The sequence below is a fragment of the Xenopus laevis genome, chromosome 5S, assembly GCF_017654675.1.
Source record: "Xenopus laevis strain J_2021 chromosome 5S, Xenopus_laevis_v10.1, whole genome shotgun sequence".
Classification (NCBI taxonomy): Eukaryota; Metazoa; Chordata; class Amphibia; order Anura; family Pipidae; genus Xenopus; species Xenopus laevis.
In genome coordinates, this window is record NC_054380.1 from 49,289,419 (window position 1) to 49,303,427 (window position 14,009).

Below are 14,009 nucleotides of genomic sequence, written 5' to 3' on the forward strand. Positions count from 1 at the left end.
CATAGAATTTACCACCTAAAGTGGAACCCTGATGTTACATTTTCCTGGGGGCCACAAAAACATCTGCGTAAAATTTGGGGAAGCATAAAATCTGAAGAGAAAAGAAAATCTTTTACTACGCCAGACCGGGAAAAATGACAATTCTGGGTGAATAAAAGCAGGATTCCAGTGTAGATGAAAGTCTAAATGCTGCAATGGATGCTGAGAATTGGTGTTTTAGAACACCTGGGGACTGGGTATTGCTTATAATTTACCTTAGGCCTCAATAACCACTGAAAACCTGCTTTATATATTTTAAGTAACATCAAGAACTTGTTACATTTAAAGTATGGATTTACAAATATTTATTTATATAAATATTTATTTTCAACAAACCTCATATTTATTATATTTATTCTGTAGTTCAGTAAAGAGCCACGAGTGGCATTTGATTAATGTAGAAACTAAACCCATACCATTCTACATGGTTTCTGTGATCTGACATGTATCCTGAGACTTTTTGCTCTATTTCAGCTTGAATGGCTGTCCCCATGGCTAGAAAGTAGTTTATTTATATAAACTGTAATAGTGTTTCAGAATCAAACACACAGTTTAAATCTAAATCTGTTATAGTTTCTTGTGTATATGTATGTATGTATACATACTTACATAGTTATATGGTTAGATCAGGTTGAAAAAAGACCATCAAGTTCAACCCACACTGACCCCTCCCATATACTATAAATACTCATACACTAACTGTATATTTTAGTATCACAATAGTTTTGGATATTATGCTTGTCGAAGCAATCATCCAAGCCACTCTTACAGGCATTAACAGAATTAGCCATCATAACATCATCTGGCAGTGCATTCCACAACCTCACTGTGAAGAACCACCTACGCTGCACGCTACTACGGTGCGCTGATCCTCTTTATGGGTAAAAAGGTCCCCTGCTATTTGTCTTTAATGGCCTCTAATGTACTTGTAAAAGTATAATCATGTCCCCTCACAAGCATCTTTTTTCCAGACCCTCATAATTTAAGTCTTCCATCCCTCTAACCAGTTTAGTTGCACATTTTTGCACTCTCTCCAGTTCATTTATATCCCTCTTAAGGACTGGAGCCCAAAACTGCACCACATACTCCAGGGAAGGCCTTACCAGGGACCTATAAAGGGGCAAATTTATATTTTCATTACTTGAGTTTATGCCCTTTCTTATGCAAGACAGTACTTAAACTTGTCTTGCTCCAAAGTGTGTCAGTTTGCACTTTAAGTTAATAAAAATTAACACATGGATTGTAGTTTAGGATGGTTTTCTACACTAAATTTGTACCACTTTATTTGGTACTAATTAGGGATGCACCGAATCCACTATTTTGGATCCGGCCGAACCCCCGAATCTTTGTGAAAAATTCGACTGAATACTGAACCGAATCCGAACCCTAATTTGCATAGGCAAATTAGGGGTGGGAATGGGAAACAAATTTTGCTTCCTTGTTTTGTTACAAAAAGTCACGCAATTTTCTTCCCTGCCCCTAATTTGCATATGGCCGAATCCCGAACCGAATCCTGGATTCGGTGCATCCATAGTACTAATTTACTATACATGACTGTGTTTCCAGATATTGATCAGGTAGGTTTGAAGATCCATTCAGAAGAGTATTGCATCTGAAACGTGTGGTCATTTTTAATTTTTTTTTTTTGTGAGCAGCTCTCGAGACTGGAATTTCAACCCCTTTAAGTAAATTATTGGTGTATATGCAGGCTTTGGTTGTAAAGAAAGATACAGAAAAGCAAATGTGCTTAATCAGTTCTTTTCTTCAGTGCATACAGTAACATAAAGTTTTAAGATTCACATGGCAGTGGAACAGATGTCTGCAATATACTTATATACACATAATAAAATCCTCATCTCTTAACTAACTTTCTGACTAACACGTCAGACAAATTTGATTGATTTTTATGATGAGGTTAGTATAAGAAGTTGGACAGTGGGGTTGCGGTAGATGTGGTCTAAATTTTGGATTTTTCCAAAGCAAGCAATGCCACAAAAACAGCTGCTCTATTAACTAAGGTCTATTGGTATAAGTAATGTTGTGTCACGACCGGCACCCAATACCAGAACAAGTGCCAAGCAGGGGGTCTCGGCTCGGCTTCACCAGTAGTGTGACCACCGTTGGGCTTCGGGAGGAGCCCTCAGCTTACTTGGGTGCCACCTGGACTTAACGAGGGGTGCAAGGCGAGATGTTCTGGCTGGCAAAGGGGCACGGCTGTTAGCAGAGTCTTTTGGGCCGAAGGTCACGGTACAAATGGATCAGGCAAGAGAATCGTCAGACAGGCTGGGTCGAGGCAGGCAGATATCAAGAATCGTCAGGCAGGCAAGGGTCAAACCGGGTTGTCAATCAAGGGGTAAAGCAGGAAGAGTTGTCGTAGGCAGGCAAGGGTCAGGATACAGAATGCAGAATAGTCAGGAACAGGCTGGGTCAAACACAGGTAATCAACAGACAGAATACGGATCAGATGCACAAGGCTCAGGAAACCACTAGAAACAAGTTCTATCACGGGCACTGGCTGAAGGTCAGAATAGGCCTTAAATACAAAAAATTTTCGCGCCAAAACGGGCGCCAATGCGCGCTGGCGTAATCACGCCAGCGCGCCTGTACCTTTAAAAGATGCGCAGGCGCGTCGCGTGCACCCTATAAATCAAGATGGTGCTGGATCTGGCGCCAAGGAACCACGCGGCGATCGTCCTTGCCGATGGCGCGGCGGGCGACCCCGCCGCACAGGTAATATTGTTACATTACCTCCCACTCTAGGGGGGGCCACTGGACCCCCAGGCTTCCCAGGAAATTTTCGATGATCTGAGTTGATCAGCCTTGATGTCATCGACTGAGACCCAGGAGTTCTCCTCTGGGCCAAAGCCCTTCCACTTAATAAGATATTGGAGCTTACCCCGTACCAAACGAGAATCAAGGAACTCCTGGATCTCAAATTCAGGCTGGCCTTCAACTAACACTGGGGAAGGAACAGGAATATGACGGACTGAGTGGCTGGTTTTAGGAGAGAGACATGAAAAGAATTAGAAATTTTAAACTCTTCAGGTAATTGGAGACGAACAGAAGAGGAATTGATGATTTCAGTTATTGGGTATGGACCAATGAACCTGGGCCCCAGTTTGAGAGAGGGGACCTTCAACTTAATATTTTTGGTAGATAGCCAAACAGAATCTCCCACCTTGTATTGATGAGCCTCTCTACGAGATCTATCTGCAGCTTTCTTTTGAGCAGAGGAAGCTGCAGAAAGAGAATGATGAACTTGGGACCAAATTTTAGAAAAATGATTGACAGAGGAATTAGCAGAGGGTACTGAGGAATCTAAACCAGAAAAAGAAAATGCTTTTGGATGTAGCCCATTTACAATAAAGAAAGGAGACTCCCCAGAAGAGGAGTGAGTGGCATTATTGTAGGCAAACTCTGCCCAGGGCAACAATTCAGCCCAAGAGGACTGATTATCATACACATAACACCTGAGATATTGCTCAAGGGATTGATTCACTCTTTCAGTTTGTCCGTTGGTTTGGGGATGGTAAGCTGTTGAAAAGGATAAATCAATGCCAATTAAAGAGCAGAAAGCTCTCCAAAACTTCGAGACAAACTGAACTCCTCTGTCAGACACAATGTTAACAGGAAACCCATGTAACCTGAAAATATGAGAGATAAACAGATCGGCTAAGGTTTTGGCAGAAGGGAGGTGTGGAAGGGGAACAAAATGGCTCATTTTACTAAACCTATCCACCACCATCCAAATTACAGTTTTACCCTGAGATGAAGGCAGATCTACAATGAATCCATCGAAAGATGGGACCATGGCCTCTCAGGGATTGGTAACGGATTTAACAGACCTTGTGACAATTGACGAGAGGATTTATACCTTTGACAAATTGGACAAGAATTTACGAAAACCTTAGCATCCTGTTTAAAAGAAGGCCACCACACATGGCGGGCTAACAAGGAAATAGTTTTGGCAATGCCAGGATGCCCAGCCATTTTGGAGTTATGAACCTCTTCTAGAACTTGTTCCCTCAGCTCCTCAGGCACAAACATTCTCCCAAAGGGAGTGTCTGCAGGAGCAGAAGATTGGACAGGGGGTTGGAGAGGTCAGAATCCAATGTGGCTACAATCAACTCCCTAGGAATGATGGGGATGCACTCACTAGAGTCAGAGGAGGTTGATTCAAAACTCCTAGAGAGTGCATCAGCTTTGGTGTTTTTAGATCCAGGCCTGTATGTTAAAGAAAAGTTAAACCTGGTGAAGAACAATGCCCATCTAGCTTGCCTAGGGTCTGTATATACTGTTACCATATGTTTAGCACCTTCAAGTAGATGCCGCCATTCCTCAAAGGCCCACTTGATAGCCAACAATTCCCTGTTTCCAATATCATAGTTTGCCTCTGCAGGCGAAACCTTCCTAGAGAAAAAGACGCAGGGATGTAACTTGTTGGTTGTCGGGTGCCTTTAGGGAAAGGACTGCCCCAGCACCCACTTCCGAGGCATCTACCTCCACAATAAATGGTAAGGCAGTATCTGGATGCTGCAAAATAGGGGCAGAACTGAACTCTTTTTTGAGGCGTTCGAAAGCTTGAACTGCTTCTGGGGGCCAAATACTAGGGTCAGCACCCTTTTTGGTCAAGTTGGTGATTGGAGCAACTACCAGGGAAAAATTCTTGATGAATTGGCGGTAATAATTTGCAAAACCGAGGAATCTTTGGGTTGCTCAAAAGAAAGGGGTTGGGTCCATTCCAGGACAGCTCTCACCTTCCCTGGATCCATCTCAAGACCCCTGTTAGAAATGTTAAACCCCAAAAATTGAACAGAGGTCACCTTAAAAGTACACTTCTCGAGTTTTGCATAAAGATTATTTTCTCTAAGTCTACGCAAGACCTCACAGACATGATTCCTGTGTTCACCCAGATTAGAAGAGAAAATAAGAATGTCATCAAGATAGACCACTACGAATATCCCCAGCAGGTCCCAAAAGATGTCATTGACAAATTCCTGGAACACTGCGGGGGCGTTACAAAGACCGAATGGCATCACCAAATATTCGTAGTGGCCATCCCTGGTGTTGAATGCTGTTTTCCACTCATCCCCTTCCCTGATATGAATGAGGTTATAAGCCCCCCTAAGATCTAGTTTAGTATAAATCTTAGCATACTTGATCTGATCAAACAACTCAGAGATCAAGGGAAGAGGATAGTGGTTCTTAATGGTGATCTTATTGAGACCCCTATAATCAATACAGGGACGAAGACCCCCATCTTTTTTCCCCACAAAGAAAAACCCAGCCCCAGCAGGGGAACAGGAAGGCCGAATGAAGCCTCTTTCCAGATTTTCCCGAATATATTATTTCATAGCCTGGGCTTCTGGCTAAGAAATTACAGGTTTGTGCTCTGCCCGACCACCTATCCACCACTGACTGCAGAGTTTCAGCCTGCTTAAAAGATTTTTAGATGTGACTATTTGATCTTATAGGCAGGGGCGATCCTGGCCCCTCCGCCACCTGAGGCAGCAGCAGTTGCTGCTGCCCCCCCTCTCCTGGAAATTCGCTCTTAATATAGCAGGAGCAGCATTTTTGCTGCCCCTGGTACCTAGTGGAGCGCTGCCGTCTGAGGCGACAGCCTCAACTCGCTTCATTGTCGAAGCACCCCTGCTTATAGGTGTTATCCAATTTATAATCAAGGGACTCGGGGCTTGAGCACTAAGACCACAGATTTAACTGGGCGTGTATAATATTAAACCCTGTGTAATGGCAAATTTAGAAGGGTTCCTGTATCATAGGTGACAATACATATAATAGCACTGTTATTTGCACTCTTATTGTGTGTCACTTCTGGCCCTGATTTGGCTTCCTTCTGGAACTTTCCTGTGTACGTTGAACCATAGTTTCCAGCATGCATGTTTGGGTTTGAGATGACAGAGATTTAAGTAAGCAGTCAGAGTGACACAATCCAAAATGACAGTTGCAAACAGGACAGTGCATTTTACAGCCTTTTCATCCTCAAAGAAAGGAACCATTTGCATTGCATCAGGTTAAATTATTGGCTTATAGTGCATTATGGAGGAATGCTAAGGTAGTTGAGGATCAGTGTAATATTCTGCCTGAAGTTGAACCAGGGACCTGGTGTTTCTGAGCTGTTACCACTGCTCTATGTGAGCAGACAGCTCAGGCCTCACTCCCATTGCTATACTTGTAATTGCAAGTAGGGCATGGCTTTGTTCACCTGTTCTCAATCTGGCCCCTGTGATCAGTGTGAGCCATTAGGTTGCCTGTAAGACCCCTGCTCTGCACTGAATCATTGCCCAGTATAGGTCTATCTTCATAGTTCCTGGGTGTGCTTACATATTGTCTGACCCTTGTCTGTTATTTGACTACTCTTCGGATTCTGATTGTGTACTTCGTTCCTGTTTGGTTTTACACTGGTCTGTGGCATCGACTACACCTCTGCTCCTGATTTGGTACCGTGTTGTCAGTTTGGTATTGACCTGGCCTGTCCCTTGACCTCACCACTTTATCCCCATTCTTTCTGTACTACATGCGGTTCCCTGCCTGCTCAGAACTCTCTCCCTGGTCCTCTCACGATAAGACCTGGCTGCACCCGAGTAGCGGAGGGCTCCTCCTGAAGTGAAACGTGGTTGTTATAGGCAGAAGAGACCTGGACCTTAGGGATTGTTCTGGGTTTGAGATACCAATCATAACAATCCGCTTACTAAACTAATGTGTTTTACAGGATCGTTTAAAGGCTGTAAGATTGAGAGAAAGTCTGATGGAACTCCACCAGCTTGTATGGTTGTTGTAATAGTTAAAAGAAAGTCAGTAACAACAGCATGATCTTATGTATAATTCTATTATGATAACATTTTTGTGTTGGTCCATAACTACCTTGGAATAAAATGTGTGGCACTTTTGATTCCAAGGCAGTACATGAGAGGCCAGTGAAATCTGTCATGTTGTCTCACTGTAGTAGAATCACATAAGTGTCATAATATTGTAATTCATTGAAATATTTAGTTTAATTTCTCTTCTCTTTTTCTAAATGATTTATGTTCCTATTCTCTCTTTTCAACCAGAAATATAAAATACTATACAACTGACCTTTCCCAGTATGATATTGGGATCAATGTCTGACACACACAAACATAATTGAGCATGAAACTATATTTTTGTTGTTGCAGCTTTATTTTTATTTTCAGGTTGCTATTTTTCTTCCACTCTGATATCCTTCTGCTTTCCTAAAATCTGTGTATCTTGGCAACCAGATTACATTTTACATGCAGAGCTTCAGAGTTAAAAGACTCCCAATAAATACAAAGAAAAGAGCATTTTTACATAGTCTTAAAATCCAACCTTTAGCATCATGCTAAAATTTGAATGTGAAAATTTGCCATTAAAGAGAGTAATCAAAATAAACAACTGTCTTAATATATTCCATAAGACAATCTTGCAACTCTTTACATTTGCAACCTAAATCTTTTAATGAACAAATGATCTCAGAATGCTGCTTGTTAGTTAGTTTTTTTAAAGTTTTATTTATTTCCAGAGCAAGTTTCAACATACAGTAAAATGCATTTGTATACACTAATAAAAGCAGTTTGTACTGAAACCCTTTGCACTGGTATTTTTTCATTTCAACCCTGGGAAAACAATTAAGATGGGAAAGAGGTAATAGAGAAACAGGAAAGAAAGAAAAGAAAGAAAGGTAGAAGAAAGGCCCTGAAAAGAGGAGTCAAACAAATAAAGTAGGTAGGCTTAACATCAAAGTATACACAGGTGCTTGATACACATACACCCAAAATATTTACCATACATATGACATGTATCCCTTCAATTATACACCTAGGTAACCAAAGCATTTAGACATAGCATGCATTTGAAGTGCCCCATATTAAGATGACCCTGTTAGCCAATCAAGCAAAGGTTGAGATACATCCTGTTGCCTATTAGAGTAGGATTAATTTTGCAATATCCAAAGTGTCCAGACACTTGTGAATTTAGCAGGGCATCCCCTAGCGAAGTAAACTTGTTCTAGAATCGGCAGCTTGTTAGTTATGACGAATCTGACTGGCATAGTGTCCCCAACTTCTACACTAATACTCCTAATACTCCTACTGGAAATCCTCGGTCTCAATTATTCTTTATAGTACAGCATTATCTTATGACTGTGCATCCTCTGGCAATGACCTTCACACTTTTGTGATTAGTTTCCTTGTTGATGATTAAGAATGTAACTCGCACATCACTGTAAGAGGTAAGGTAGTTTTTACTGCCATGCAACTTATATTCATTTTTACCTACTTTGTTAGATCATATTTTAAGGAAGCAGTCTCCATTTGTTAAACTGATGATTGTACTTCTGTGTGCATCATTCTGTTAAAAATTCCCTACCCACTTTTCAGTCTTACCAAGCCACAGGATTTTTTGATTCAAATGTATGAAAACATTACAAAAAGTCTACATCTGTTTGCAAAACACTTGAATTTTTGTTAAACATTGTTAGGTTACTATAAATAATCACATATTTGATTTATTTTTGGCTTCTGACAGTTTTATTTTCTAAAAGCATTGTGGAGGTTACCCTACACAAATCCCTTTTTTCTCATATGTGCTAAGCATAGGAGAATAATCCACATTCTTATATCATGTACTAAAATACTACGATTTTAAGGTTACCTGTGATCTTAACATTAGCAAACAAAGAACATTTTTTTACAGGTGTTTATTGCCTTCTTAAAGGAGAAGGAAAGGCATTCTGCACTTGGGGTGCCAAATGTTAGGCACCCCCAGGTGATTGTATTTACTTACCTGAAACCCTGGGTCGGTGCTCCTATCAGCAGAAAACTGTACTGGCCTGGGGTTATACCAGTGAGCACCACGGAGCGATCCTCTTCCGGTCTCTTCTTTCTTCAAATTTCCCGGGAAAAACACATGCGCAGTTGAACGTAATAGCCGACTTTTTAGTTAAAGTTCGACTTTTCATTCTATTGTCCATGCTCAGCTGTGAGACAACAGAGAAGCACTCCGTGGTGTTCACTGGTATAACCCCGAGCCGGTGCAGCTTTCTGCTGATTGGAGCACCAGCCCAGGGTTTCACGTAAGTCAATACAATCACTTGGGGGTGCCTAACATTTGGCACCCCAAGTGCAGGATACCTTTCCTTCTCCTTTAAGGAATTAGACTATTAGCAAATGCAGCTGCCAGCACCACTTTCCAGTCTGTGTTGGACTTAGCTTAAGATAAGCAGCTCAAAAATCTATGCAGCCATGCAGAGCGTGTTACAGTGAAGGTGATCAGAGGAGTTCCTCAACCCTCCCCACCTCTTTAATCTCTTGATGCTGACAAACTCCATTTTGCATGCTTTGGAAATATGAACAGGCAACTCTGCTTGAAGATCGTTGCTCAGGTATTTAAAAAATCCTTTGACCTATTGCAGCTGTAGTTGACAAGTTTGTTTTCCCTTAGTCACTGTGCAATAAACTGCTGTTATATGGGGGTATTTTGTTTGTTTATTTGTTTGTTTTTACTGAATGTAATCATGGCGAATTAACTTCAGTAGTAAACAAGTAGAAAAAGTAGGTGATTTGTTGTCTTATTTATTATTTTGACAAGTTTGCTTAAAACACAATTCATCATAAATATCAAAATATTTTCATTCTGGATTTCATGTTATAGTTTTGTTATATGAACACTTTGCTGTTTTGTGATTTAAACTAGTGCTCAGCATGTTGGAGCCGAAAAATAAACAAGTAGTTCATAAACATAATATTTTTGTTTGACAAATAATGTTTATGCATTACTAGCCAGCTGGGCATTATATTATCTCTATGCAATAATCTCTATACTTGACAACTGGGCATTATTTTCCTTAAATCTTCAAAATTACTAATCCTTACAACAAAATGTTTATACTTTCAGGCAACAGCATTGTTTTTGGTTGATACTTGCATGATATAGAGTTTATTATTAACATGTATTTGTTATCATTTATTCAACAAATCTTTATTTTGTTCATAACAAATGTTGCACAATGAATGTTGAGAAAGAATGTTTATCTAGGCTAGCCATATGAAATATATATTTTGGATTATTTTTTTTTACAAAATTATTCTAAAAAGACAAGACATTCTCCTTTTCTCATAAATGTCAGTGTATTTAGTTTTGCAATACAGTCTTTATTCGGTTAATAATTTTTTGTTGAACTGTTTTTTCTGGAGAGAGTATGCAGCTGACAAGACAAATAGCAAAAAGCCTGATACATGGTGAAATCTAGTAAGCATAGGCCAAATGTTTGCTGCATTTCCAAATATTAGGCAAAAGGGAAGATGGTAAAAACAACTGTTTACATGTATACTCATGATCTTCTGTAAATAGTGCTATACATCCATCCTCCAAAAATGTATATTCTAAAGAGATTTTTCTTTCCCTGTAAACTGTACAGAAATAGTTAAATAATAGTAAATAATGGCAAACTGCAGATTTGGCTTTTATACTACAGCATATAGTTAGGTCCATAAATATTTGGACAGAGACAACTTTTTTTTAATTTTGGTTCTGTACATTACCACAATGAATTTTAAATGAAACAACTCAGATGCAGTTGAACTGCAGACTTTCAGCTTTAATTCAGTGGGTTGAATAAAAAGATTGCATAAAAATGTGAGAAACTAAAGCTTTTTTTTACACAATCACTTTATTTCAGGGGCTCAAATGTAATAGGACCATTGACTCAAAGGCTATTTCAAGGGCAAGTGTGGGCAATTCCTCCATTATATCATTATCACTGAAGCAAATAAAAGACCTGGAGTTGATTTGAGGGGGCGCTTGTATGTGGATGATTTTGCTGTGAACAGAAAACATGCAGTCATAGGAGCTCTCCATGTTCAACTGCATCTGAATAGTTTAATTTAAAATTCATTGTAGTAATGTACAGAACCAACATTAGAAAAAAGTTGTCTCTGTCAAAAGGTTTATGAGCCTAACTGTATGTATTTAATTAATTTCACATCATTTTGCCTATGTTACCAGACATCTTAGTACAATTGTGAGTGGTTATTTACTACTTTGCAGATTTGCACTAGTGCGGAAACCAATGGCAACCAAATTTTAACTTTTAGTATTTTTCCTGCACCTGTCTAAAGAAAGCTTATCTGTTGGTCTGTAACTGATAGCAGTCACTCTTACTAAATGATAACCCCTATGAATTAAGGGACTACTGCCCAACAATGTTCTAGTGTGTTGAAATACACTTTTATATAAATGTGAAATTATCAGTCCCACAATTTAATCTGGATGGGGTTAATACACACACACTATTCAGATCTTCACAAGAGCTTTCTTACCCCAGCTAAGGCTACTGTACCTCACACAAAGTATCTCTCCTTGAAATGGTAGCTGCTCTGCCAATATTCTCCTTATGGTTGTTTACTCACTGTGGATGCCAATGCCACTGTGGACTTTCCACAGCGGCATTGGTCAACTCCTGTTTTTTTGCAACTTTGCAGGTAACAGGATGTTGTGTAGATGAACCTGGAGCAGTAGAGGAACTTTTATAACATGTGGGGGTCCCCCTCCTCCGGTGCGGGCTAGGCTTCCCCTCAGTCCTTCTCCTTTCCCAGATGTACCCAGCATGCTTCAAGCACTTGTCCCAACTCCTAGCCAAATGGATCACTTCCCTGTCTGTAACTGAGCAGGGTGATGTCAAAGGCAGAGTAGGCTAAGGGTCAGGACTTTGTTGGCGTCTGAGAAATGCAGACGCCAACCAGAAACAAGAAATTTGCTTAGAAATGTGAGCCAATTGGAAACGGGACATACATCATTGACTTCTACAAGATCTATGCAGGTTTGAGATGGAGTACTTTTTTTATTCAGACTTTAAACAGCATCTGGGTTTAATAATCTTTTAATCTTATTTTAGTTTTTCTTTCTACTAAAAAATGCTGTTTTTCCCCATTAAAACTCAGACCATAAAAAATTAGACTTAAATACCACTTAAGTGTTGTAAAGCTGCAGTCAGGAAGGCGGTGAGATGAAAATGAGCAACTGGTTGAGGTACAGGCTAAGATTAACTCCTCAATAGTGTAAATATATTTACAGTAAAAAGATGCAGGTTGAGAATGTGGCTCCATTATGGAAATAATTAGGTTTTAATTCATACAGAAATTGCAAATTTGCTTAAATGGGTTGTTCACCAGCAATACTTTTTTCAGTTCAGTTGGTTTCACATAGTTCACCAGAAATAAAGACGTTTTCCAATTACTTTCTATCTTCTGTTTGTGACCGGTTTTCTAATATTGAAGTGTTAATTTTTACCCTTCTAAAGCAGTGCTGGGAAAGGGGTCGCTGACTCTATAACTGTTGTAAATGGATACATTTAGTTGACACATTTGTTAGCCCTGCTGAGCAGAATCGCTGAGAAGAATCGCTGAGTTTCATTAAAGATAGCTGTTAGAATTGATACAGTAGTTGCTAATATTCCACAGATACTGCTGAGATATGTATCAACTAAATGTAGCAAATTGTAACAGTTCAGAATGCTCCTGGATCACTGAGCTGCCAGACTGAGACACGAGACAGAAACAATAAACCTTAAACTTAAATTTTTGGAAAATAGTTAACAATAAACAGTGGAAAGCAAATGAAAAAATTAATTTATTTATTGGGGGCCATCTGAAAATAATAAATAATTGAAAAATTGTTTGGAAGATGAACAACCCATTTAATCAGTTATTTTAATCATTATATAACATGTATACAGTATATATATGTATGTATATTTTTATTTGTATAGGGTAATGTAGAACTCTTGCTTGTCCTTCAACAAGGCAGCATTGAGGCATGATAGTGAAAATTTATAATGAATAAAGTCTGCTTGCATACAGGATTCCTTTTACATACATTAAGAAGACTTTGTACCGGAGGGTAGGAATCTGGTTTGTGAGTTCAGCCTGGAGTGAGGGTTTTGAGCATGAATACGTTTAGCCTGTAAAGGGCAAATGAGCCAATGGTGGAAAATAGTGTGTGCTTATACTCACTAACCAGGGTATCACGTTTCAGGACCCACATGGCAAGGGCACAGATGGCTCAAATGAATCAAGTCAGTGGCTGATATGCTACATAAATGTTTACTCAATATTAATGTAACAAGGCACCAGGAGCTAATGAAATATGCCCTGAGGTACTTAGAGAACTTCAGTTTTAGCCAGACCTCTTTTTCATATTTTCTCAAACTCACTCTACTGATATGGTACCTATGGATTGGAGGAAAGATCATGTAATTCCAGTATTTAAAAAAGGATCATGATCTGAGCCTGGCATTTCAGGCCCATTTGGAAGTTTGTCACATGGACAGTGGGGCTGCAGAAGATGAAATCTGTTTGGATTTTGCCAAAGCTTTTGCTACAGTGCAGTATAAGCAACTGCCTTCTACACTAAAGTCTGTTGTATTAGTAAAACTGTTTGTAAAACTTGCTGGTACTGAGGGTGGTTTTCTGTGGTACTGTATATTCTCTAATTGAAGTAGAGTTCTTAGTGGGGGTCCTGCAGGGCTCTTTATTGGGTCCATTTTTATTTAACTTGTTCATGAATGACTTAGGGGAGGACATTCTAGTATGTATTATTTTTTTCAGATGACACAAAACTATGTAGCCCAATATATTCTATCCAGAATATGGCATCCTTACAGCAGGTTCTTGAGAAACTGGCAATCGTGGCACCTAAGTTGGAGATGAGATTCAACATAGATATACAGTATGTAAGGATATGGACTAGCAATGCCACTCACCAGCTGCAAGGGCAAAAAAGGGTCTGAGCTATATTAAAGGGGGTATAGATTCATGAGTGTAGAGGCTCATACTTGCTTTGTAAAGGGGTGAAAATAAAGAAATTATTTTCATAATGTAAATAGTTAAGCTATACTGTACTGCCTATATAAGACAGTGCCTTGCTGGGGCACTTCCTCTTTTGGCCTGGAAAAA

The 14,009-nt window shown here is 39.6% G+C and overlaps 1 protein-coding gene across 7 annotated transcripts in view; it reads left to right on the top strand.

The window, feature by feature from the left end:
- The window catches only part of map7.S (microtubule associated protein 7 S homeolog), a 73,754-nt gene that overhangs the window by 12,903 nt on the left and 46,842 nt on the right, over nucleotides 1-14,009 (top strand). Inside the window, exon 1 of one of the 7 annotated variants that reach the window (XM_041564521.1) lies at nucleotides 9,362-9,439. The exons of the other annotated variants lie outside the window; for them this stretch is intronic. Within the exon in view, the coding sequence (XP_041420455.1) occupies nucleotides 9,391-9,439 (49 nt within the window). The 5' untranslated portion in view covers nucleotides 9,362-9,390. Of the gene's footprint in view, nucleotides 1-9,361; nucleotides 9,440-14,009 lie in introns of those variants that run through there. 7 annotated transcript variants of the gene reach the window in all.